At 45.7% G+C, this 22,932-nt stretch overlaps 1 protein-coding gene across 2 annotated transcripts in view; it reads left to right on the top strand.

Annotated features, from left to right (window-relative positions):
- Positions 1-11,952: 11,952 nt before the first annotated feature.
- COP1 (COP1 E3 ubiquitin ligase) overlaps positions 11,953-22,932 on the top strand; it is a 146,919-nt gene continuing 135,939 nt past the window's right edge. Inside the window, exons 1-2 of one of the 2 annotated variants that reach the window (XM_073571282.1) lie at positions 11,953-12,376; positions 16,833-16,892. In XM_073571282.1, the coding sequence (XP_073427383.1) occupies positions 12,102-12,376; positions 16,833-16,892 (335 nt within the window). In that variant the 5' untranslated portion in view covers positions 11,953-12,101. The remainder of the gene's footprint in view (positions 12,377-16,832; positions 16,893-22,932) is intronic. The other variant, XM_073571283.1, reaches the window with a different exon arrangement.

The raw sequence follows: 22,932 nt of genomic DNA, 5'->3' as shown, positions 1-22,932 counted from the left end.
TCATTTTCTGCTCCACCAGTTGAGAGTTCTCCTTCCGTTCTCCCTCTGGTGGTGACAGGAGGTAGTGCGGTTGGTTTAAGTGGTAGTGATCTGCCACCTGATGAGGAAGATAACGATTGGATCTCTGGAGTATCAGACTGGATATGACAGCCGACGCCCTATCCGGGTGCTGGTGATTCAGTCTGCTTCTCAGGTCCTGGACTTCAGCTCTCTTCCAGTCTTCTCAAGTTAAGTTTGTTTTTTGCTAATGTTCACACTTGCGCTTGTTGGACATTTCAGTTTGTTGTGTAATCAGCCTGCCCCTGCTGGGGCTATGCTGAAATTCCACTCCTATTAATCTGTATTTGCCAATCTGCTTTTTGTCCCTTATTAGATTGGCCTCTTTTTTGCTCTGTCTCAGAATATTTCAGAGTGCTGATATAGTGGGAGAAGTCTAGTGACTTCAGGGTTAATTTTGCTATCAGAAGTGTTGGACAATATTTTTGTATGTTTTTTTTTGGCATATTGCAGACAGTGTCTTTCCTTTTCTGTCCTTTTTAGTTAGCCCCCATCGTTTGCTCAGCCTATTTTCCTGCCTTTTTTTGTATTTTCATCTTGTTTCACCGTCAATACATGTGGGGGGCTGTCTTTCCTTTGGGGTCTGCTCTGGGGCAGTTAGTTTTCCTCTTTTCCTGCTTTAGGCTTATGTAGTTCTCCGGTTGTGACGAGGCGTCTAGGACCAACGTAGGAACGCTCCACGACTGCTGCTAGTTGTGCGGTTAAGATCAGGGATCTGCAATCTGCATAGTTACCAACTTCTCTGGTTTTCTGAGACTTAGCTGGTTGTCTTTTTTTCCTCCTCGTTTCCCATTTATAACAGGGACCCTTTCTGGTATAATGTTCCTTATCCTGCATTCCAGTAATAATGGCCCCATTCTGGTGTATTATTCCCATCCTATGCCCGTTCTAGTAATGTATGACTCCATCATGGTGTAATGTCCCCATCATGTGCCCCTTCCAGTAATACTGTCCCCCATTCTGGTGTATTATTCCCATCCTATGCCCATTTTAGTAATATATGTCCCCATCATGGTGAAATGTCCTCATCCTGTGCCCCTTCCAGTAATAATGTCCCCTATTCTAGTTTATTATACCCATCCTGTGCCCGTTCTTGTAATATATGTTCCCATCATGGTGTAATTTCCCCATCATGTGCCCCTTCCAGTAATAATATCCCCTATTCTGGTGTATTATTCCCATCTTATGCCCGTTCTAGTAATATATGTCCCCATCATGGTGTAACGCCCCCATCCTGTGCCCCTTCCAGTAATAATGTCCACCATTCTGGTGTATTATTCCCATCCTGTGCCTGTTTTAGTAATATATGTCCCCCATCATGGTGTAATGTCAAAGACATGAATCTGTGCACAGAGAGTCGGATTTACCTAGAAATATACAAGTACATATTCCTTCTATGATAAGTTTCCACTTGAAAAATACGTTGTGTGCACAGCCCAAGGGCTTGTTCACACGTTGCGCTTTTGCCACGCCTTTTTACTCCCCTGTAATGGTAAGTTCCCACGGTCAGTAAACGCTGCGGGTTGGATGCTGCGTACATCTGCAGTGTCCAACCCGCAGCAGCCAGATGTTACAGCATAGTGGATGGGATGTCAAGAAATCCCATGCCCACTATGCATGTACAGACACCTCCGGCTTCCCTGCGGAGACACACATGCGGCGCGTCTTTCCATACTACAGCATGTCTATTTATGTAGCGGAGACGTTCCATCTCCACTGCGTAAAGTACCAATTCACTTTCATTATATGTGGTAAAACCATATTATATTCTTAGTCAAATGCGTATTAAGTGCGGGAAGGCAGCTTACTAGGCAGGTGTACTAATTTAAATAGTGTCGTACCTTGTTTCAGCCAGAAGTTCTCATACACTGCTGTTCTCGCTGTGAGCTGAGCTGATCGCGAGAACTGCGACGTGACCATCGTGGACTGAGCTGTCTCCGGTGATCATCTTGAAGCTCCACAGTGTTCTGGATGTCAGGCTGAGTGGTGGCATAATGCCATCGTTCAGCCAAATGCATCCAGATGTAGCAGAGTTGGACTCGTCGTGGGACATTATGTATATTTTCTCAGAGGATAGGTAAGGATTTTGTTGCTTTTTTATTTTAATTCTCTTCCAGGAGAGAAAGGTGTCAGTGGAATAGGCGATGCAGTAAGTATGGTTCAATTATGATCTATTAAAGGAGTCTGTTTCATTATTTCAGTTAAAAGACTTTATTCTGTCTGTGTCTTCATTCACCATGTATCTATAGGATTTGTAATGGATAGGTGTCTTATAGATGCTTCTCCATTACTAAGCCATGGGCTTGATGTCACCTGACAATATAAAGGTGACCTCAACCCTACAAATATTACCTCACTTGCCACCGCTACAGGGCAAGTGGGAAAAGCCGGGTAAAGTGCCATGTTTGGCGCATCTTTGGATGCGCCAATTGTGGGGCAGCTGCGGGCTGCTATTTTTAGGCTGGTGAGGGCCAAAATCCATGGGCCTCACCAGCCTGAGAATGCCAGGCCGCAAATGTCTGCTTTTTCCTTGGCTAGTTAACAAAAATAGGAGGACCCCACGCTATTTTTTTTTGGAGGGGATCCCACTATTTTTGCTAACCATCCAAGGTAAGCAGACTGCTGCGACCTGGTATTATCAGGCTGGTAAGGTTCATGGATATTGGATTCTTACCAGCCTGAGAATACCAGTCCTAGTAATCTGCTTTACTCTGGCTGGTTAACAAATATAGGAGGACCCCATGCTTTTTTTTTTAGGAGGGGATCCCCCACTATTTTTGCTAACCATCCAAGGTAAGCAGACTGCTGCGGCCTGGTATTATCAGGCTGGTAAGGTTCATGGATATTGGATTCTTACCAGCCTGAGAATACCAGTCCCAGTAGTCTGCTTTACTCTGGCTGGTTAACAAATACAGGGGGACCCCACACTATTTTTTTTTAATTATTTATTAAAAAGCAAGGGACCTCTCTGTGTGCTTTCCTCCACTTCCAGTGTCAGGTACTTCCGGCTGTGTCACAAGATTCACCATTATGTAAATTAGTACACGTGCGTAGTAAGCTGCGTTCCTGCACTTAATACACATGTGACCAGGAAGATAATGCGGTTTTACCGCATCTAATGAACGTGTATGGGAAATTTACACAGAGGAGACTGAGCGTCTTTGCTACTTAAATAGACGCTGCGGTCAGGAAAGATGCGCCACATGTCCGTGTCTGCGGGTGAAGTGCGGGCGTCTGTGGACGCATAGTGGGCATGGGATTTCTTGAGATCCCATCCACTATGCTGTAACATCTGGACGCCGCAGCGCTTACTGACCGTGGGAATATTCCCCAATACATCTGCAAATAGGAAATCACATTTTTTTTTCCTTCCCAGAAGCCAACTTTCAATACGCTTTATTTCAAGTGAGAAAAAAAAGTATTAAAATCACATGCGGAAAAAACGCATCAAAAACGCAGGTGACCCGCCAGAGACCTCAGATCCAGATTTCACCTGCGTCAAATCCTAAGCCAATCATGATCGTGTGCACATACCCTAACGATGCAGCCTTTTACAGCACCAGCAAAGTGAATGAGCTTTCTCGGCTCTCGTGCACACGCGACTTAATTTTCCTTGTAGATTTGAACCATCAAAGCCTTTTTTTTTTTCAAATCTATATTGTGTCGATTCTTCCAGCGTTTTTGCAATGTTAATAATAATCTTTATTTTTATATAGCGCTAACATATTCCGCAGCGCTTTACAGTTTGCACACATTTTCATCACTGTCCCCGATGGGGGCTCACAATCTAAATTCCCTATCAGTATGTGGGAGGAAACCGGAGTACCCGGAGGAAACCCACGCAAACATGGGGAGAACATACAAACTCCTTGCAGATGTTGTCCTTGGTGGGATTCGAACCCAGGACCGCTAACCACTGAGCCACCGTGCTGCCCAATGTTTATCACCCATGCAAGTAAATGGGGGGAAAATGCATTAAAAAATGTTACGCTATGTATTTCCGGCTAACACTTTTTTTTTTCTGAGGCAGAAAAATCTGCTGCAGATAGTGAATGTGTGAACGCGGCCTAAGAGGTCTTTTTTTTCCTGCAGCGGGTTTTTTGCCGCCTTCGGATTGTCCTGGTTTATAGCGTTTAAAAAAGGTTAAAAAATCAGAACGTATGAACCTCAGCGTCACGTATAGCAAGAGTCTGTCTAGCTGTGATTTTTGTGGAGGAACTGTCGAGGTAGCTATTTAGGGAGAGCTAAATTAACCCTTCACGGTTGATCCAGTGATTTCCAAATTAGTTCATAGGGCGTTGCTAGCAACTGGGAATGACCACACGGAGACAGGGGGGTCTCTGTACGGGAGGATCCAGGCAGATCACTGAGCCCCTTTACTGAATCTCACATTACATAGCATTCTGCTTAATTATGCAAAGTATACAGCTACCAATAGAATCGTAATACATTTAAGTCAATAGTATTGCAAGAAAATCGGAATATGTCCCTAGCTGCGTGACGTAGAATATAGAACAATAGCACATTCTTTTAGGGTCTCATCTCATATCTCATACAAGCTGGAACAGTCTGGTTTCATAACAGCCGTGAACTTTCATCTAGTTAAGTTACAAAATTTAACTCGTAAACAGCAAAATGGCGTCGCAAGCACAAAAATGGATCCCGGAGAACAAGATGTCCCGTACATCTGAATACTGTACTTCACAATTCCCCCCTAGATTAATTTTGATAACACATATGCAGCATCAGAGGTGCTATCCCAAGCTAACAGCTTGAGGGGTACTGGTCTACATGACTGATGCCGTGTTACCAGTCATGGCTGTCGCGGCGCACCCGTCACCCCTGTATACTACAGTTCACGAATAACAATTTTTGATGACGGTGGTGGGGATCTTTTGTAGGTAGGCATGTGCTTGGCTTCAACATCTTCATCAAGTAGCCTTTTAAGATCGGTGCAGAGAAGAGCAGGGGCAACGACGCCTTTGTATCATCATTAGCTGTCTTAGTGCAGAATTTCCTAATACAGACAGAAATACACCAAAGAACAAGTTTTAGTATCACATATACAACAAGGATACAGGCAGCAATGTGTAACAAGCTCTGTAAGATCCCTGCTATCCAGCCCCCAATTCCCTTAAATCAATTGGCTGGATTGAGAAAGGAGAAGGTGTCTGACCACCAACTGTCCTTAGTACGATCATTGGGTTTATTGTATTGATCTCTGAGTCTTTCAATGTCTTCTAACTTTAACTTCATAGTACTGTTAGGATCTATATAATGACAGCAAGCGGGTACAATGACCTGACACATACCACCTTGTGCTGCTGTTAAGTAGTCCAGCACTATAGTATGTTGATTAGTGACTATAATAAGTTGATTTTGGACAGCAACAGTAGTGTTAAGTATATCCAATATATCCCAAATTTGATCATCTAGATAATCTGTGGCTCTAACCAATTTATCCCACATTTGTGTAATCATAGGGTAAATGAAAATAGAACTGACAATTTTATTGGCCACACTCATCTTCACTATATGTGGTCTCCCTGAAGGGCGGGGTGAATTGTCCGCAGCTCTTTTGTATAATGTATGTTTGGGTATAGCCTGTGTATCCAACTGTTTGTTCGGAATAACAAAGGTGGCCGGAGTCAAGCGACCCAGAGTACAAGTACCTCTTACCCCTACTGACAACCATTTATAAGCATTGTCTCCACATACTCAGAACATGTCATCAGGTAAATCCCATAGGGCTGAATGTTGCAGTACCAATCTATGAGCTAAGTCTATGAATGCAGATGCATTCTGAAGCATGCACCAAGCTGGAGATTGTCCTAAAGGACTACAATAACCTACATCAGGATTTCCACAAGTGGGGGTTCCTGGCACATATTCAGAGGACTCATTACAAGATATATTGCCAGGAATACTGGCACAGGTTTCGTTAGAACCCTGGGGAAACAAATTAGAAAATTCCCATGACGTATTATGTAACCTTCTAACAACATTGGTTTGAAGGCATCAGTAGAGTGTGAAGTTACATTGAAGCTGACTTGTAAACCATATGTTGGAACTTGCCCCAGATTGATTAAACTAGTCTTATTCTTAGGGACCCAAGCCCCTCCTTTGTAGGCCAAATATTGAAGTTGTGTATTACTTCCTGACAGGTTACCTTGCCACCAGGGGTATCCCACCCATCCCACAATAAGTATACCAACAGTTAAATTCCATAACTTAGCATTATCTGTGGAATTATTAGCGAGTGTGTCAGAACAGTCAGTCCAAGCAAATAACTCCTCGGGTAGAACAGGGATAGCCAAAAAGGGGATGCTTGTGGCTGACACTGGTGAATACGTGCAAATCCAACAGTCTGCCAGAGACTGGGAATTGTCCAACAAATCTCTCAGTAATTTTTCATGATGTTGTATAAACTTATTATTCAAGGACGTTGTGGAATTTAGGCTGTCCCGTGCAGTTACCAATAATAATATGAAAAATGCGAAAAACCAAAACATTATGCCCCTTTATTTGCTATTGGCTTGTTGGGTGATGAGGAGGACTTCATAGGGACAGTCATACAAGGGTTCTAGTCCGTGCTTTCTGACATGTCTCTTCACAATTACCAAATCACCAGGCTTCAGGTTATAACAGGTGTCGGTTTCTGCTGAATCTGGAGAAGAAAAGGAAACTAGAACATGGGTGTTAGCAAGATTTTTACTAAGCTGAATAACACATTGAACAGCACGGTCAGTTTCTTCTGATAACTGCTGAGGCTGGAAATTTACAACTGGGGGCCTAGTACCAAACAATATCTCATAATGGGGACAGGCCATATTTTGCAATAGGGGTAGTACAAAGGTGGTATAATACAATGGGTAGGAGCTCTGGCCATGGAGCCGTAGTCTCCAGCATCATTTTGGTCAATTGTCCCCTCAGTGTGCCGTTCAGCCTCTCAACTTCCCCACTGGATTGTTGGTGGTACGGAGTATGGAGGGCTACAGTGGATCCAAGCATTGTCAGAACTTCTTGGTACACATGAGAAGAAAAGGCCGGACCTTGATCACTTTCAACAACTTCTGGAACCCTATATCTGCACATACTGTAACTTCCATCACCAGTTTCTTCGCTGTGGTCTTTGCAGTCATGTTGGTAACAGGGAATGCTTTCGGCCAACTGGAGAACATGTCAACAACAACCAAACAGTATTCATACCTTCCAGACTTAGGCAACATGATATGGTCCACCTGGAGCCTTTGGAAAGGATAGTCGGGCTTAGCAAGATGCTTCGGGGGTACACGTTGAAGTTGACCGGGATTACAAGTCTGACAGATATTAGAGGAACGGTTGAGCGCTGTCAAAACTGTGGAAATTCCCGGGGCCCAGTAGAATTTTTGCACCAGTGCAAGGGCCTGATTCTTTCCTTGATGTGAAGGTCCATGTGCCCATGTGGCAATAGCAGGGTACATCCGCTTAGGGAGACGCACAAGTTGGTCCTTTTTCCAGAGACCATTATCCATACGTGCCCCATCAGTCTTCCATTGCTTCACCTCTTCCTTTGGAGACATTCTCTGCATCGTCATTAAGCGGTCTTGCAGGGTCCGACAGAAAACCTCAGTCTGTTGTAGATCATCAGGTTCTTGTAGGGTCAGTGCTTCTTGAAACTGTTTACGCTGAGAGTGTGTGGTCACCATAGTTGGTATGGTTGGTTCAACGGGTAAGAGAGCGGCGGCTTTTGTTTGCATATCCGCAAATACATTTCCAACAGTCTGTGGACTGTTCCTAGGACCGTGTGCCTTAACTTTGATACTAGCCACCCGAGTAGGTAATTTGATCGAGTCCATGAGGGTTTTAACAGCTTCAGCATTTTTCACTGGGGTTCCGTCAGTAGTAATAAACCCTCGATTGGCCCATAGAGCCCCAAAATCGTGAGCAATACCAAATGCATACCGTGAGTCCGTGTATATATTAGCCCGTCTGTTCTTGGCCAAAGTACATGCAGTAGACAGAGCCTGGAGTTCCGCTTCTTGTGCTGACTGTGAGGGCGGGAGTGCAGCTGCGTGCACTACAGTGTCCTCTGTGGTAACAGCATATCCCGTGTGGACTCTACCAAAAACTCATCAGCATATCTTGAACCATCCGTCTATAACACCAGATCGGGATTTGGGAGTGGATTCTCACTGACATTTGGTGGAGTAGCTGTTTCTTCAGTCAGAAGTTGGGAACAGTCATGTTGGAGGTAATCCTCATCACTGCCATCTTTCCTTATAGTTCATTATACCGTCTTTCAAGGCATTGTAAAGGGGTTGCATTATGCGGGATGCATCCGGTATCCACTGACAAAAATAAGTGCACAGGAAAACGCTGGAGTTCAGTTTCATCTTTTGGTAAAGGAAGGGAGCTGACAGCTATTATTCTTCTGCGAGGTGTCTGGCACCCTGAAGGAGACAGTGACCCAAGAATATCACTTGACCAAGGCAGAACTGAAGTCTCTAGGCCGAAACCCGACAGTTTAGTGCTGCCAGATACTTAAGGAGGCTAACAATGGCAACAATGGCAAAAGACACCTGCTCATATTTTTTTTGCAAACTGGTTGGGACTGTTTTGGGCCCCTTGTGGCATAACTGTCCATATTAACTGTCGGCCCTGATAAGTGAATGCAAATAGAAACTGGCAGTCTGGGTGTAACAGAATGCTAAAGAAGGCATTGGTAAGATCAATAACTGTAAACCAAGCAGCATCCTGGGGTATTTGGGACAAAAGAGTATGAGGATTAGGCACCAGGTTTGAGAAACACTTTTACTGGTTCTACAGGCATTTTCCCTATATCATTTGGCCCTTTTGACCAGAGTTTAGATAGTATCTCTGAGAGGTATGGGGTGAGTCGTTGATCCTCAGGCAATATTGGGGGTGGATCTGAGCCTATCAGGGCCATCATAACTGTAGGAAGGGCATGCAAAATACAGATTTCCTCACTGTCTTCATCTACATAGGGATTATATAACGTAAGAGCCATCTGACCATCATCTTGGAATTGTATTCCGGAGCGGAACTGTGATAATAAATCTGCCCCTAGTAAATTTACTGGACATATGGGAGAGATTACGAACTGAACAGTAACCTTGGGAAAAGGTCCCACAGAAATAGGGTTTATTAAAGTATATTAATTGGGTCTACCATCTACTCCGATCAAAACAGCAGGGGAATGACAATCTCTGAAAGTGTTCGAGTCTGGCACAGCGCCAGCATTAGCAGGGAGGGGCTGAGGAGCAGGGTTACCAGTAGCTGAAGTCTGAGGGGGGGGCCAGAGTTTGCTGTGTGGGCTGAAGGGCACACTGATACTTATAAGGGACTGTGTAGTCGCAGCTGTGGTGGGGGCTGGAGGCTGCTGTTTGCCTTTTTTTTTCTTCTCTCTCTCTCTGCTGAACAGAACGGGTTAAAGTCTTCTGAAAACTTTTTTTTTCTTTCTCTGGATCGGGTGAACGGGGATTGAGGCTGGCGGCGGATGATAATAGGTGCCGTCAGCAAAGGTGGGGGCTGCGACTCTCGGTCGCCTTGTACAATTGTCATCTAGCAGGGAGACCTCTTCTTTCAAATCATCACTTTTAACTATTCGTCTGCCTAACACATTAGTCTAAATCTTAGTTCCTTCTTAATCAATCACTTCCTCACACCACAGTCACGACACCTCTGGTTATATATATATCTATATATACCTGAGTTACGTATCCTACCCAGTCTTCGATTACATGACCACGCCCAATTACTAATAATGATCGGGAATTTCAGGGTATTTTGACTATAAAGAGAGCCACAATCACTGGTCAATCCGGGGTGTCCGTCCCTTATGAGGTACGGTTCGAGCACTGGGCCCCCAACGGGACTGCACCTTTATATGATTCCACCCATGAATCACCCCACCACGGGGACAAACCTCAGATCCTCTTTGCAGCAACAAGCACAGGAAAACCACACCAACGGTCAGTCTGAACAGTATAACTGCCAACTTACCGTGGTTGTCGTGGGGGAGTGATCAGTCCCAATTTTCCAGCATCTGTGTCCGCTCCGAGGGTCCTTTGTCTTGTTGTCCTCCGGGGGCAGAGGCGTCCCTGTTCGGGGGCCCCACGTTGGGTGGCCAGCTGTCGAGGTAGCTATTTAGGGAGGGCTAAATTAACCCTTCACGGTTGATCCAGTGATTTCCAAATTAGTTCATAGGGTGTTGCTAGCAACTGGGAATGACCACACGGAGACGGGGGTCTCTGTACGGGAGGATCCAGGCAGATCACTGAGCCCCTTTACTGAATCTCACATTACATAGCATTCTGCTTAATTATGCAAAGTATACAGCTACCAATAGAATCGTAATACATTTAAGCCAATAGTATTGCAAGAAAATCGGAATATGTCCCTAGCTGCGCAACGTAGAATATAGAACAATAGCACATTCTTTTAGGGTCTCATCTCATATCTTGTACAAGCTGGAACAGTCTGGTTTCATAACAGCCATCAACGTTCATCTAGTTAAGTTACAAAATTTATCTTGTAAACAGCAAAATGGCGTCGCAAGCACAAAAATGGATCCCGGAGAACAAGATGTCCCGTACATCTGAATACTGTACTTCACAGAACCACTTTAAAAAAAATATAAAAAAACCCAGCTGAAAACAAAACACTCCACACACTACCAATGAGAAGGCAACGTCTGCATTGTGGCTTATTTATGGCGCTTCAGCAGTCGTGCCCATTAATAGGAGTGACTATTAGGGATGGGCGAATCTACTCGTTAGGACTCGTTACTCTGCGAGTAGTAGGGGACTCGCAGGAGTCGGTACTCTGCGAGTTTCCAAGCGATTACTCGCACAGTAACGAGTCCAATGCAAATAAGGCTAAGTGCACACGTACCGGAACTCTCGCGGAAATTTCCGCGAGAATTCCGGAATTCCATTCCGCGGGAAAATCGCATTTTAAATTCCCGCGATTTTCCCGTGGAAAAACTAGCATTTTGCAAGCGTAATTAGCTTGCAAAATGCTAGCGTTTTCCAAGCGATCTGTAGCATCGCTTGGAGAACTGATTGACAGGTTGGTCACACTCGTCAGTGTTTGACGAGTGTGACCAACTTTTTACTACTGAGGCCGCCTATGCGGCATCAGTAGTAAAAGATAAAATGTAAAAAAAAATAAAAAATATTGTTATTCTTACCCTCCGACGTCCCGCGCATCCGTTCCCAGTAATCCTTTGCGAAAATGCCCGCGATGACGTCCGTTCTCGCGGGATCGCGATGTCTCGCGGTAATTCGCGATGACGTTGTGCGAATGACCGCGAGACTTCGCGATCCCACGAGAACGGACGTCATCGTGGGCATTTTCGCAAAGGACTACTGGGAACGGATGCGTGGAGAGGCGGGAAGGCTGCGCGGGACGTCGGAGGGTGAGAATAACAATATTTTTTATTTTTAAATTCTATTTTTTACAGGGATATGGTACCCAAAGCCCGGAGGACAGTCTCCTCCTCTCCTCCGGACCGTGGGTACCATCCGCAATTGTTCTCCTTACTTTTCGCATAGTGTGCAAAGCCACATGCGGGAAGTAAGCGGAACAAAAAAAAATGGCAGCACAGGAATCGCTGCAATACTCGCATCCCCATTCATTAACATTGGACTCGCTAGACTCGCAACGAATAGCGAGTTTCCGAGTCGGACTCGTTAGAGTCTAGCGATTCCGAGTATTTCAGGATCCGCCCATCCCTAGTGACTATGCTTTGTAACTCTTCCATGTAGACGCTGGAATTGTGTCTGTGGAACTACAAGGCTCAGCAGAGAAAGTAGGCCTCTACATCGACGCTTCGCTATCCGCAGTATTTTGGCCTCTCTCTTGCTCCGTACGGTCAGATGTGACGTCGCGCAGAGTGGGCGTGGCTGTCGTCTGGCGCCCCGTCAGTGGCCGGGCGCTTCCGGTGTCGGGCTGCAACTGGTTCCCTTGTTGACACTTTATTGTTCCCAGGTGGTGAACAGCGGAATGCGGCGGGCCTGAGCCGGGGCGGAACCAGTAGAATGTCCTCGGGCCGGCAGTCTCAGCAGCTCCCCGGGTCGGGAGGTGGGACGGGCCCAGCCTCGTCTTCTTCATCCCCCGCCCCGTCTAGCTCCTCATCCTCGGCGGGGCCCCTGAGACCGGTGGCTTCTAGTATGTCCAGGCTCGGGGTGACGGGTAACGGCTCGGCGCTGACCGGAAGGGCCGTGAGCTCTGGCCCCAGAAAGAGGCCTCTGCCCACCCCGCTGTGCAACGGCCTCATCAACTCCTACGAGGACAAGAGCAACGACTTTGTGTGGTGAGAGCTTTAGGCACATCCCCCCCCTTGTGATGAGATGGAACTACAAGTCCCAGCATGCCCTGCTGGCTGCTATGTCTGGTGCGGGAGGCTTCCCCAGAAATATCTCTGTAGCCTGAGCCGATCACTCCTGCAGAACTGCCCCTGCACCCTGCAAGACTCTGCTGGGAGTTGTAGTCCCACAGATGTGATTGATGCCACCATGGGGGGGGGGGGGGTCTCAGCAATTGATGCAGATGTACCCCCAGGTTTCCCGGGAGATGAGCGGTGACAGACGCCTCTTATCTATGTTCTCACTGCATTGTTTTTTATTTTAAATGCTGATTTTCCTGGGGATACGCTATAAAATAAAATCTGTGCAGATCCAGAGGGAGAATCGCAGCCACGCGCTGCTTCTGTGATACTACTCCAGGTGGAAAATCCTCAGTGTCTGCAGGACGTGAAGGTCTTCAGTCGAGGTGGTTGTGAAAGGGGGTTGTCCGGGTCAGCGATATGAAATCAATATTAGATCGGGGGGTCTGGCACCTCGGGTGATGGGCCAATAGGGGTCACTGCAGATCAGTGAGGGTCCGACACCTGGCACCTCGGGTGATGGGCCAATAGGGGCTACTGCAGATCAGTTAGATCGGGGGGGGGGTCTGACAGACACCTGGCACCTCGGGTGATGGGCCGATAGGGGCTACTGCAGATCAGTTAGATCAGGGGGGGTCTGACAGACACCTGGCACCACGGGTGATGGGCCGATAGGGGTCACTGCAGATCAGTTAGATCAGGGGGGTCTGACACCTGGCACCTGAGATGATGGACCGATAGGGGTCACTGCAGATCAGTTAGATCAGGGGGGGTCTGGCACCTGAGATGATGGACCGATAGGGGTCACTGCAGATCAGTTAGATCAGGGGGGGGTCTGACACCTGGCACCTCAGGTGATGGACCGATAGGGGTCACTGCAGATCAGTTAGATCAGGGGGGGGTCTGACACCTGGCACCTCAGGTGATGGACCGATAGGGGTCACTGCAGATCAGTTAGATCAGGGGGGGTCTGACACCTGGCACCTCAGGTGATGGACCGATAGGGGTCACTGTAGATCAGTTAGATCAGGGGGGGGGGGTCTGACACCTGGCACCTTGGGTGATGGGCCGATAGGGGCTACTGCAGATCAGTTAGATCAAGGGGGGGTCTGACACCTGGCACCTCGGGTGATGGGCCGATAGAGGTCACTGTAGATCAGTGAGGGTCCGACACCTGGCACCTCGGGTGATGTGCCGGTAGGGGCTACTGCAGATCAGTTAGATCAGGGGGGGGTCTGACACCTTGCACCTCGGGTGATGGACCGATAGGGGCTACTGCAGATCAGTTAGATCAGTGGGGGGTCTGGCACCTCCGGTGATGGGTCACTAGTGGCTACTGCAGATCAACCCCTATGCGGGAGAACGAGCTGGTCAGCGGTACCCCACATAAGAGTAGGCCGCCCTATACTAAATATCCCATAGAATGGTGCCCAATCACCCCCAAAAGGCCCAACTTTCTAGCAAAAGTCAGACCTGAGCTTTAGGGTTTGTCAAATCTTTGCACTAACCCATTGCTGTTACACCATAATTACAGCCGTTACCGTTATGTAGCCGCATAGTAAAGTACGGGGCAGGGCTGGGTGAGTGCAGAGTGCGAGATCTCACTTTATCACTGTGAGAGCGTTCACAGAAGGCTGTGGGGTCCCACTCTGCATGCTGGTATCCACCAACAACCTGTAAGGAAAGACTAGAAGCAATGGGATGAAACTGAATTGGAGGAGACACAGTTTAGATATTAGAAAAAACTTTTGACAGTTACAGAGTGATCAATGAGTGGAGCAGGCTGCCATGAGAAGTGGTGAGTTCTCCTTCAATGGAAGTCTTCAAACAGAGGCTGGACAGATATCTACAGTATCTGGGATGATTTAGCGAATCCTGCTTTGAGCAGGGAGTTGGACCAGATGGCCCAGGAGGTCCCTTCCAACTCTACGATTCTATGATTCTAAGTTCAAACCCAACTTTGCCTGGGCGGTTCGGGCCATTTTGGGGAACATTAGGGGCACTTCTGAGGTTTTTTTTTTTTTTTTTTTTATTTTATTTTGCTAGATATATGTAAAGAAAACCATACTGAGACTGCCTGCTCTTATTAAATAAAAAGGGCAGCTCCTTATTGGTGATGGGTGCTTTTAAAATCCTGCTAGTGGATGATCGGTGGCTGTTGCAAGGTGTTAGATCGTCAGTACAGGTCCTCAATATCTCGTGTCCGGAGAACCCCTTTTATAATGGCTAGATATATCAGACAGCCTTCTTCCTTTCTAAATGGGGAGTAAGCCCTAGGCAGAGGGAACAACATGCCCAATCTTTCCTTTTCCAAAACCATCTGTAAGGTGATGACTGTGGTCAGCTTTGCTGAGTATGACGTCATCTACTCGGCATCACTGCGACAAGGACCAGCACATAATCCTGTAGTCAGTTACTTTTGGGTTCTGTTGATGACCTGCACTGACAACGTCATAGGGATCAAAGAAGCTGTCATTTCAGATCCTTAGATCGGCTGTCGGGTAAGGACTTGCATCCCTTACACTATAGCACACAAATGGGGTCTTGGTGTGCTTGTCTGACATTGGCACAATAACCAAACTTCCCATACTCCAAATCTGATTTTTTATTTATTTTTTTTCCCCAGTTCGTTCTGTCCATTAATAAATACCTGACCTCTCCCTCTGAAAGCTGTGAGACCAGCGTGTTTATAATGTACTGGGTCGGAGCGTTTCCATTAATGAGCAATATCCTGTTTACTTCTTGGTTTCACATGGTGTCCTGATCCAGATTAACAATTCCTGGCAGACTAGCATTTAAGGAGTTAAGTAACACAAGGAATCAGAATAAAGCCACATGTTATTATCCTAGCTCCAGATGTCATGCAATTACTAGTGTTGCTAAAGTTTTTCTATTGGGACCCAATGTTTGAAAGACTTCGTTCAGTTGAGCCATGTGTTATGGGGAGGACCGGGAGCTGAGGTCTCTGCGGGATCACTTGTCTGCTACTAGCCTGCCCTAGTTATAGCCCACAATGGGCTCAGTTCCACCTATTAAGGTGATTAAATAAACTGTTAATGACAATATAGTATTAAAGAGCTTTTAGCTTCTGGAGCATCTGTACGTTGGTGCAAAGTAATACCCAACCATTACCCTTTGCCCAACTTGTCGCCTTGCTGCTGACGGATCTGTACTGTAGAGCAGCAGCTTGGGATGTGAACCTGCCTGCATCTTGGTATAGGCGCAAACCAGCACTGAAATAGTTATTTTATGTGAGAGTTGCTGCTTTTGCCTCCCAAATAAAACTTCAATTCAGTGGATTCACAATTAAAGGGAATATGGGCTGAGATCTGTCAATGCTTTAGTTTTGATAATCTGTTTTGTCTGCTGCAGCTCTGCTACTCTGTTTTTGTTTGTACACTGCATAGGCAGAAAGCTGCTAATCAATGGAGGAGGCAGGTTTATACAGAGATCATGAATATGGCAGATTGCATGGCAGGAGGCTGGCACTATGAGAACAAGAGCTGCAGAGATGCCCAATTAATGACATCCTGCTGGAATCAGGGTCTCTGTCCCTACATTAGGATGCGCTTAGATGGGTCGGCAGAATTTTGTTGCATTCAACCAGGAAAGCTTCTTGCACCTCCTGTTGACTCTTCTAGCCAGAGACTAGAACCGCCTGCTCTGGAGGACGTGACACAACCTTGTTTCTTATGGGTGATCGGTGGGTAACTGATGAACACGGAGCGTCAGGTGCTCGTTGTAAGAAGTGTGTGGAACTTAAGGAAAATGACAAAAGCAGTCAGAAGAGTCACTGAGCGAATTCCCCCCCCAAAATTGTCTCCTTTTTCCACATGTCAGGTTGACATTAATTTTGCACTGAAATCCACATCAAAACTACCAGAACAACTTTCTGCAGCCCGTGCAGTGAAATTTTGTTTGATGGGGTTTGATTACTGTAGTGCAGTGAAAATTAGTATCTCGCTTCTTTCTTCTGCGATTTCTGCACCAAATGCTGCGGATTAGCCCCATTGAAGGATAGGGGAGCTTTTCCTCCTTTGCCGCTGCAGCCCCTCAGCCGTAGACGCACGGCACATATCTGAGCGTCGTCATCTGCATGCCCTATTCCTACGCTCCCAGGATACCCTTTCTATGGTGGGCATTGGTGCAGTGTCAGTAGTTGTCCATGATCCTCTGGGCACAGGAGAGGGAGGTGACTGGCTGCAGAAACCTCCAACTTAAATATCTGTGGGCAGGATGCTTCTGTGTACAGACATTCCCATTGCTTTACTTGTATTAATAATATGGAGCAATATATAACCTGTTAAACTTCCCAGCATTGATACTGTTTTGTTGATGGCTTTTGTATCCTGTCCTTTTCAGCTATTTTTCTCTTTTCTTTCAGCCCTATATGCTTTGACATGATTGAGGAAGCCTACATGACAAAATGTGGCCACAGCTTCTGGTAAGAAGACTTCTAATTTGTCTTTCTCTAAAGGAACTGTCTAGGAGTTTGAGAATGATGAGAGTCCGACAGCCGCCTCCCCCACTGATCAGGCTGGCGCTAAGGCTACTTTCAGACTTGCGTTAGGAGGCGCAGCGCAGGGCCGCCACTAAGCTCCGCCCGCGGCCACGCCTTCTCCAGTCAGCTCCTCCTCTGGGCGCACGACGTTGCATGCGACCGGCGTACCCTATATTTAGCGTTGGGTACGCTGGCCGTGCGCTGGTATGTTTTTGCCGGCGCATGCAAAACGGGCGCATGCGCCGGCAAAAGCATACCAGCCCATGGCCAGAGTACCCAACGCTAAATATAGGATACGCCGGTCGCATGCGGCGTCATGCGCCCGGAGGAGGTGCGGCCGGGGGCAGAGCTTAGCGGCGGCCCTGCGCTGTGCCTCCTAACGCAAGTCTGAAAGTAGCCTAAGCAATGTACATTGCGGAACACAACGGCTCCCATACATCGCCAGGGCCGCTGCTGCGCTTTATGTCCTATTGACTTGAATAGAAAATAAGCAGCGACCATGAAGCAATGTACAAGGCTTCTGTGCTCTGCCCGTGCCTCACTCTGTCGAAGTCCATATCAGCAGATTGTTGAGGGGTACAGAGTGTCAAGACCACCTACCAATCTCCTATTGATGACTTATCCTATGAATAGGTAAATTAAGTCCTGGACAGCCCCTTTAAAAACTATCTATGACGCTAGTGATAAACTTAAGTAGCATTTCTTGCTTTCTATACCTTTAGGTCCACATTGCATTCCTGGTTCATCGGATTAAGCTTAAAGGGGTTGTCCACTACTAGGACAATCCTTTCTTAAACTAAATGTTCGGCCCTGATAATTTTATTTAATGCCGGCACAGTTCCAGCGGTGTCGGCACTCGTGGTCCCGGGGCTGTGACGCAGTGGAATGACACGTGATGCCCGGCGCCCAATCAGCACTGGCGTCACTGTCTGCGCCTTCAAATAAACTGAACATGAAGAGGAAGACGGTGGTGGGCTGCAGCTGATTCCCGGCTCTTCATGTTCAGTTCGTACGAAGGCGGAAACGGTGACGCCAGAGCTGATTGAGCATCACGTGTCATTACACCACATCCCAGCCCGGGGGAGAGCGAGTGCCAAGGGCGCTGGCACAGGACGTGAGTATAGACTTTTATCGGGCCCGAACATTTAGTTTAACACAGGGGTTGTCCTTGTAGTGGGCAATCCCTTTAATCTCCGTCCTTTTTTCACTACAGGATTTTTAAGTAAATCTTAAACTTAAAAATAATTATTGAGTTTCTGATTTCAATTCCAAGTAGATCGATCAGTAAGTGAATGCATTTCCAGGGACTTGGTCCAGCCTGGTCAGTATTCTGTGGCCGCTGCACAGGAGCCCTCCGAACCACCTCCTACCTACTGGCATCTCCAGTTTCTTTCTTTATTAGATGGCTGGTTAATAAAAAATAGGGTCCAGGGATGCTGGAAGGCAGGAGGCGGTACGCAGGGTATTTGCGACGGGCAGGAGGCGGTACGCAGGGCATCTGTCCAGCAACCTGAGACTACTGACCTGGCCGCACTAGGGTCCTGGGGATTTACTCATCTGCTCTAATCAGCAGTAATCCATTGTACCAGTCCTGAGAGATCACTCTATGAAGCCACATGCAATGAGCCTGGAAGTCCATTAAGGGTTTGTCAATATACTGAGTACATCAATACGCCCCTTTGCACTTTTAGACTAATTTGCATGTGGCTTCAAATAGTGTAATTTCTCCCAGTCATGGAACATCTCTCCTAATATCACAAAAAGTATATATATTTTTTGTAAATATAATATAAATGTTGTGCTAGGATCTATGCAGCCATGCCATTAGTAAAGCATCCCATGGGCAGGACTTCAGATTGTTGTGCCTTTTTCTGGTTTAAAGAGAAGTTTATGATGAGACAATAATTTAAATCAAGTTTTCGGGTTCAATGTATTTTTATACAAACATTTTTTTATGCCGGTGTTTTTATATCCATATTACAATCTTTATTAAAAAATTTAGAAATCGTGTTGTACTTTCCTTCCCCGGTTCCACCAATGAGACTCCGCTGCTGCTCCCGGCATCTACCATTGGCACCGGCACTGACGTCACGTTGAAATTTATTTAAAAGGGAACATCCCCTTTGTGACCAGACTATCGATAATTTCTTGGCTGCGCTCCCTTCTGGCGCACCATTCTCTCCTTAAACATTTGAAGTCGTGGTGTTAAAAGTGAAAATTTTGTGCAATTTGTTAATTTTTGTGGCACAGTCACCGACATGTACTGATTAATAGCTGTAGGCTATTGTTATTTTGTGGGCTAAAGAGTGCAAAAATGTTTGATCAGTGCCAAGCAAGGAGAGCGCGGTATCGGTGGTACGGTCACTTTACAGACCCACCTCCAGATCATTGATCCGATGCTCTGCAGGGTATACACTGTATGCGCTGAGCCTGTGGTGAGGGCAGGAATCGGCGAAAAGACCGCATTGTGCAGATGTTAGACCTAGAAAGCTGCTCAGAGTTGGACCCCTCATACATTTTATGGTCATATCTGTTTTTTTTTTGTTTTGTTTTTTTTTTACAGTTGTGTTCATTGGAGGTGGATGTCTAGACCATTTTGGAATAATTCTATAAAAATAGCATTTTTCCTCAATTGATGTGCTGGCCAGAAATGCGCTGTATGAGAAGGTCTTCCAGTCCCTGTTATTGGACATTACAAGCCATGGCGTCCGGAATAGTCTTCTTACTTTTTATAGTTCTCTTCGTCGTGTTCCTCTCTTAGGATTTCCTTTTTTTTTGTTTCCCCTTTGTGTTTGGCATTTGTTGGAGATGTGTAAACTATGTAAATTGATAGTTGACATCACCACTAAGTATCTGGAGTTTTTGGAAGCCGACAATTAGCGGATTGTGCTAGGACAATGAACTTTTGAGTATAGACGCCGTTCCCTGTTCAGAGTCAGTGTTTTAATATTGACGGAGTGCAGTTTGTTTGCATTAAACTGGAACATTTAACTCCTAGTTTCACAACCTTTTTTTTTCCCCGGTTTCCTTCTCTGTTTCGTACAACGTAACCCACCCTTCCTAAAAGTAATTGTTTATCCTTAGATGAACTGTGAGAACCCACAGAGATGTACTGCCAGAAAAGTAAAAGACGCTTCAGAAAAGTAATGCGCATATATATGTGTATATATATTTCTATTACACTCACACAATTATTACAGTCCAGACCAAAAGTTTGGACACACCTTCTCATTCAAAGAGTTTTCTTTTCATGAATTGTAGATTCACTCTGAAGGCATCAAAACTATGAATTAACAGATGTGGAATTATATAATTAACAAAAAAATTTGAAACAACTGAAAATATGTTTTATATTCTAGGTTCTTCAAAGTAGCCACCTTTTGCTTTGATTACTGCTTTGCAAGGTTTTGATGCCTTCAGAGTGAATCTCCAATTTTCATAGTCATGAAAATAAAGAAAACTCTTTGAATGAGAAGGTGTGTCCAAACTTTTGGTCTGCATTGTGTGTGTGTTTTTTTAGCGTTGACTGCAAAGGAAGCCGCAGTGGTAGTCAAGTCAATATTGAGCCATGGCTGTTACTGATGTGCAACGAGGACCCTAAATCCTGTGGGCTCTATCAGAAATAATATTTAACCCCATGTATGATGAAAAGGAAGCAAAATGACATTTTCCTTCTCCAAGCTACAGTCTCAACTAAGACTCTTGTTTTAAAACCCATATCCATGTATCCTATAAGGAAGTGTTAAATGGAAGGAGAGGGGTGATAGGTAGTGATGAGCAAACATGCTCGGATAAGGTGTTATCTGAGCATGCTCAGGTGCAATTCGAGTGTCTTTGGCGAGCTCGACAAATATATTCGAGTCCCTGCAGGTGCATGTCTCTGGACTGTTGGACATCCGGAACACATGCAGGGATTGCCTAGCAAACAGAAAATGTGTGCATGTGTTGCGGGTGTCTAAGGCTGTGTTCACACACAGCGTTTTATTAGCGGTTTTTACTGCGGTTTTCACTATAAAACCGCTATAAAACCGCTAAAAATAAGCTGCACAGTCATTTCTATGCATTTTGCACTTTTTGTGCACATTGATGTGTTTTTTTTTTTTTACCACGAAAAAAACGCATCGCGGTAAAAAACACAGCATGCACATTAATTTTGTGGATTTTTCCGCGGTTTTGGCTTCTTCCATGCGTTTAGAAACCGCTGCGGAAAAAAACGCATCAAAACCGCAAAAAACGCCGCGAAAAATAGGTGAGGTTTCTGGGAAGGGATTCAGGTTTTTGAGCAGAAATTTTCTGCAACGTGTGCACTTAGCCTAACAGCTGCAAAACATGCAACCATAGGGGACTCGGATATATTTTTCGAGTATGCCGATGGCGCTCTGTTAGCACCCGAGCATGCTTAGATAACACTTTACCCCAGCACGTTCACTCATCACTAGTGACAGGCTCTGTTCAAAATCCTCATTTTTTTGGCCAGGCTGTCAAGATTTGTTCTCCCCAGCTCAAGCAGTAGGAACATTGCATCATTGCTGACGAATAAGTTTCTCATCCTCTTAATAGAACATTAAGAGAAGCAGGAATAGTTGCAAGTCGGCAGGTGATCGCCAGTATGCAAATCATATATGATAACCATGTGACCACCACTCAAGCTGGCGGTAGAGGGGAATCCTGACAGTCCACACATTGGTGACTGCAGATGAAGTCTGGAAAACTGCTTTAACGAGTGTCTCTCACACGGAGGGCCTGTCCTGTCAACTTATTGGTTGCACTGGGCATTGTGTTAGGCAAGTTGTTACTATTGGTACTAATAGATGGGTGAGGGTCTGGCCCATGAGACCCGCATGCTGGACTCGTGCCCCTGAATGGATCAGCAGTCACGGATGTGTGCTGCGGCTCCTGTGTTCACTCTCCATGGGACTGCTGGAGATTTACAAAGTACAGTCCCATATAGAGTGCACCGCCCTCCATTCTGGTGATCATTGGGGTTCCTGTGGACAGGCGGTAACTGGAATGCGCCTTTTAATTTTCAGGGACATTTTCCGTGGATTGCTGCTGGTCGCTAAAATTTTTGGTAGGGGCAGACTTGAGATCAATTTATTAGACCTTTCTAACTAGGACGGATTGTAGGGGATTTCATCTAAGGGGGCTGTTGGGAATATAGTACAGAAAAGTGGGGTCTTTTCTGTTAATCGGAACTATCTCCTGCCGCAACAACTGGGTTTTTCTCTGGACTTGTCGTAGACCTTTATTACAAGTAACTCGTTAGACAAGTGTGGGTGTCCTCATTTTGTAGCCTCTTGTGTATGATTTTCACTTTTTTCTTTTAAATCTCCTTTTGCTAAACTTGGCTTATAATGAGAGTACTACGGTGCAGACAGATCAATACAATGTTGGCATAGGGCATCGCTCAGTAGCTGCACTGTATTGGGTGATATGACAAGGCCTGCAGCACGTACCTAATATATGGCTGCTGCTAATATTAATGACTATATCCTTTCTGTATATTAGATTTTCATAGAGGGTACAGCAGAATCTGCAGGCAGCAGAAGCTTTAGGGGATTCCTATTGAAGGTTTCGAATTGGTCAAACAAAGTGTAAAAATCCGTGAAATTGATGACCTCGTGTGTAGGAAATGGCGCAGCTATCAGTCTACAAATCTTTCCTGCATTGACAAAATTATTTTTTTTTATTACTGTACATGGTCTCGCAGTATAAAGCTTGAAAGAGACCCCTTTCCTTTTTCTGTTAGAGTGCTTGATGATCTTGCATGGGAACCATTTTGTTCAATTTTTTTTTTTATTAATAGTAATGATGGTTTCTAGTGAATGTATGGAGAGTGGCGGTGGTCTTCTGCACAGTGATATTGGGGGTCTTGTGAAAAGATCCAGAGTGGTCACCTCCTACCATTTGCTGTGCACCTACCTAAACACCTTTACATGCTGCCTTTTTAAAGGGGTTGTTCCCGCACAATAGTATTCATAAA

This window comes from Dendrobates tinctorius, unplaced genomic scaffold, assembly GCF_039654945.1.
Source record: "Dendrobates tinctorius isolate UK_male_01 unplaced genomic scaffold, ASM3965494v1 ptg000029l, whole genome shotgun sequence".
Lineage (NCBI taxonomy): Eukaryota > Metazoa > Chordata > Amphibia > Anura > Dendrobatidae > Dendrobates > Dendrobates tinctorius.
Note: the sequence above shows the minus strand (reverse complement) of the source record. Positions and strands in the feature narration are given on the sequence as shown.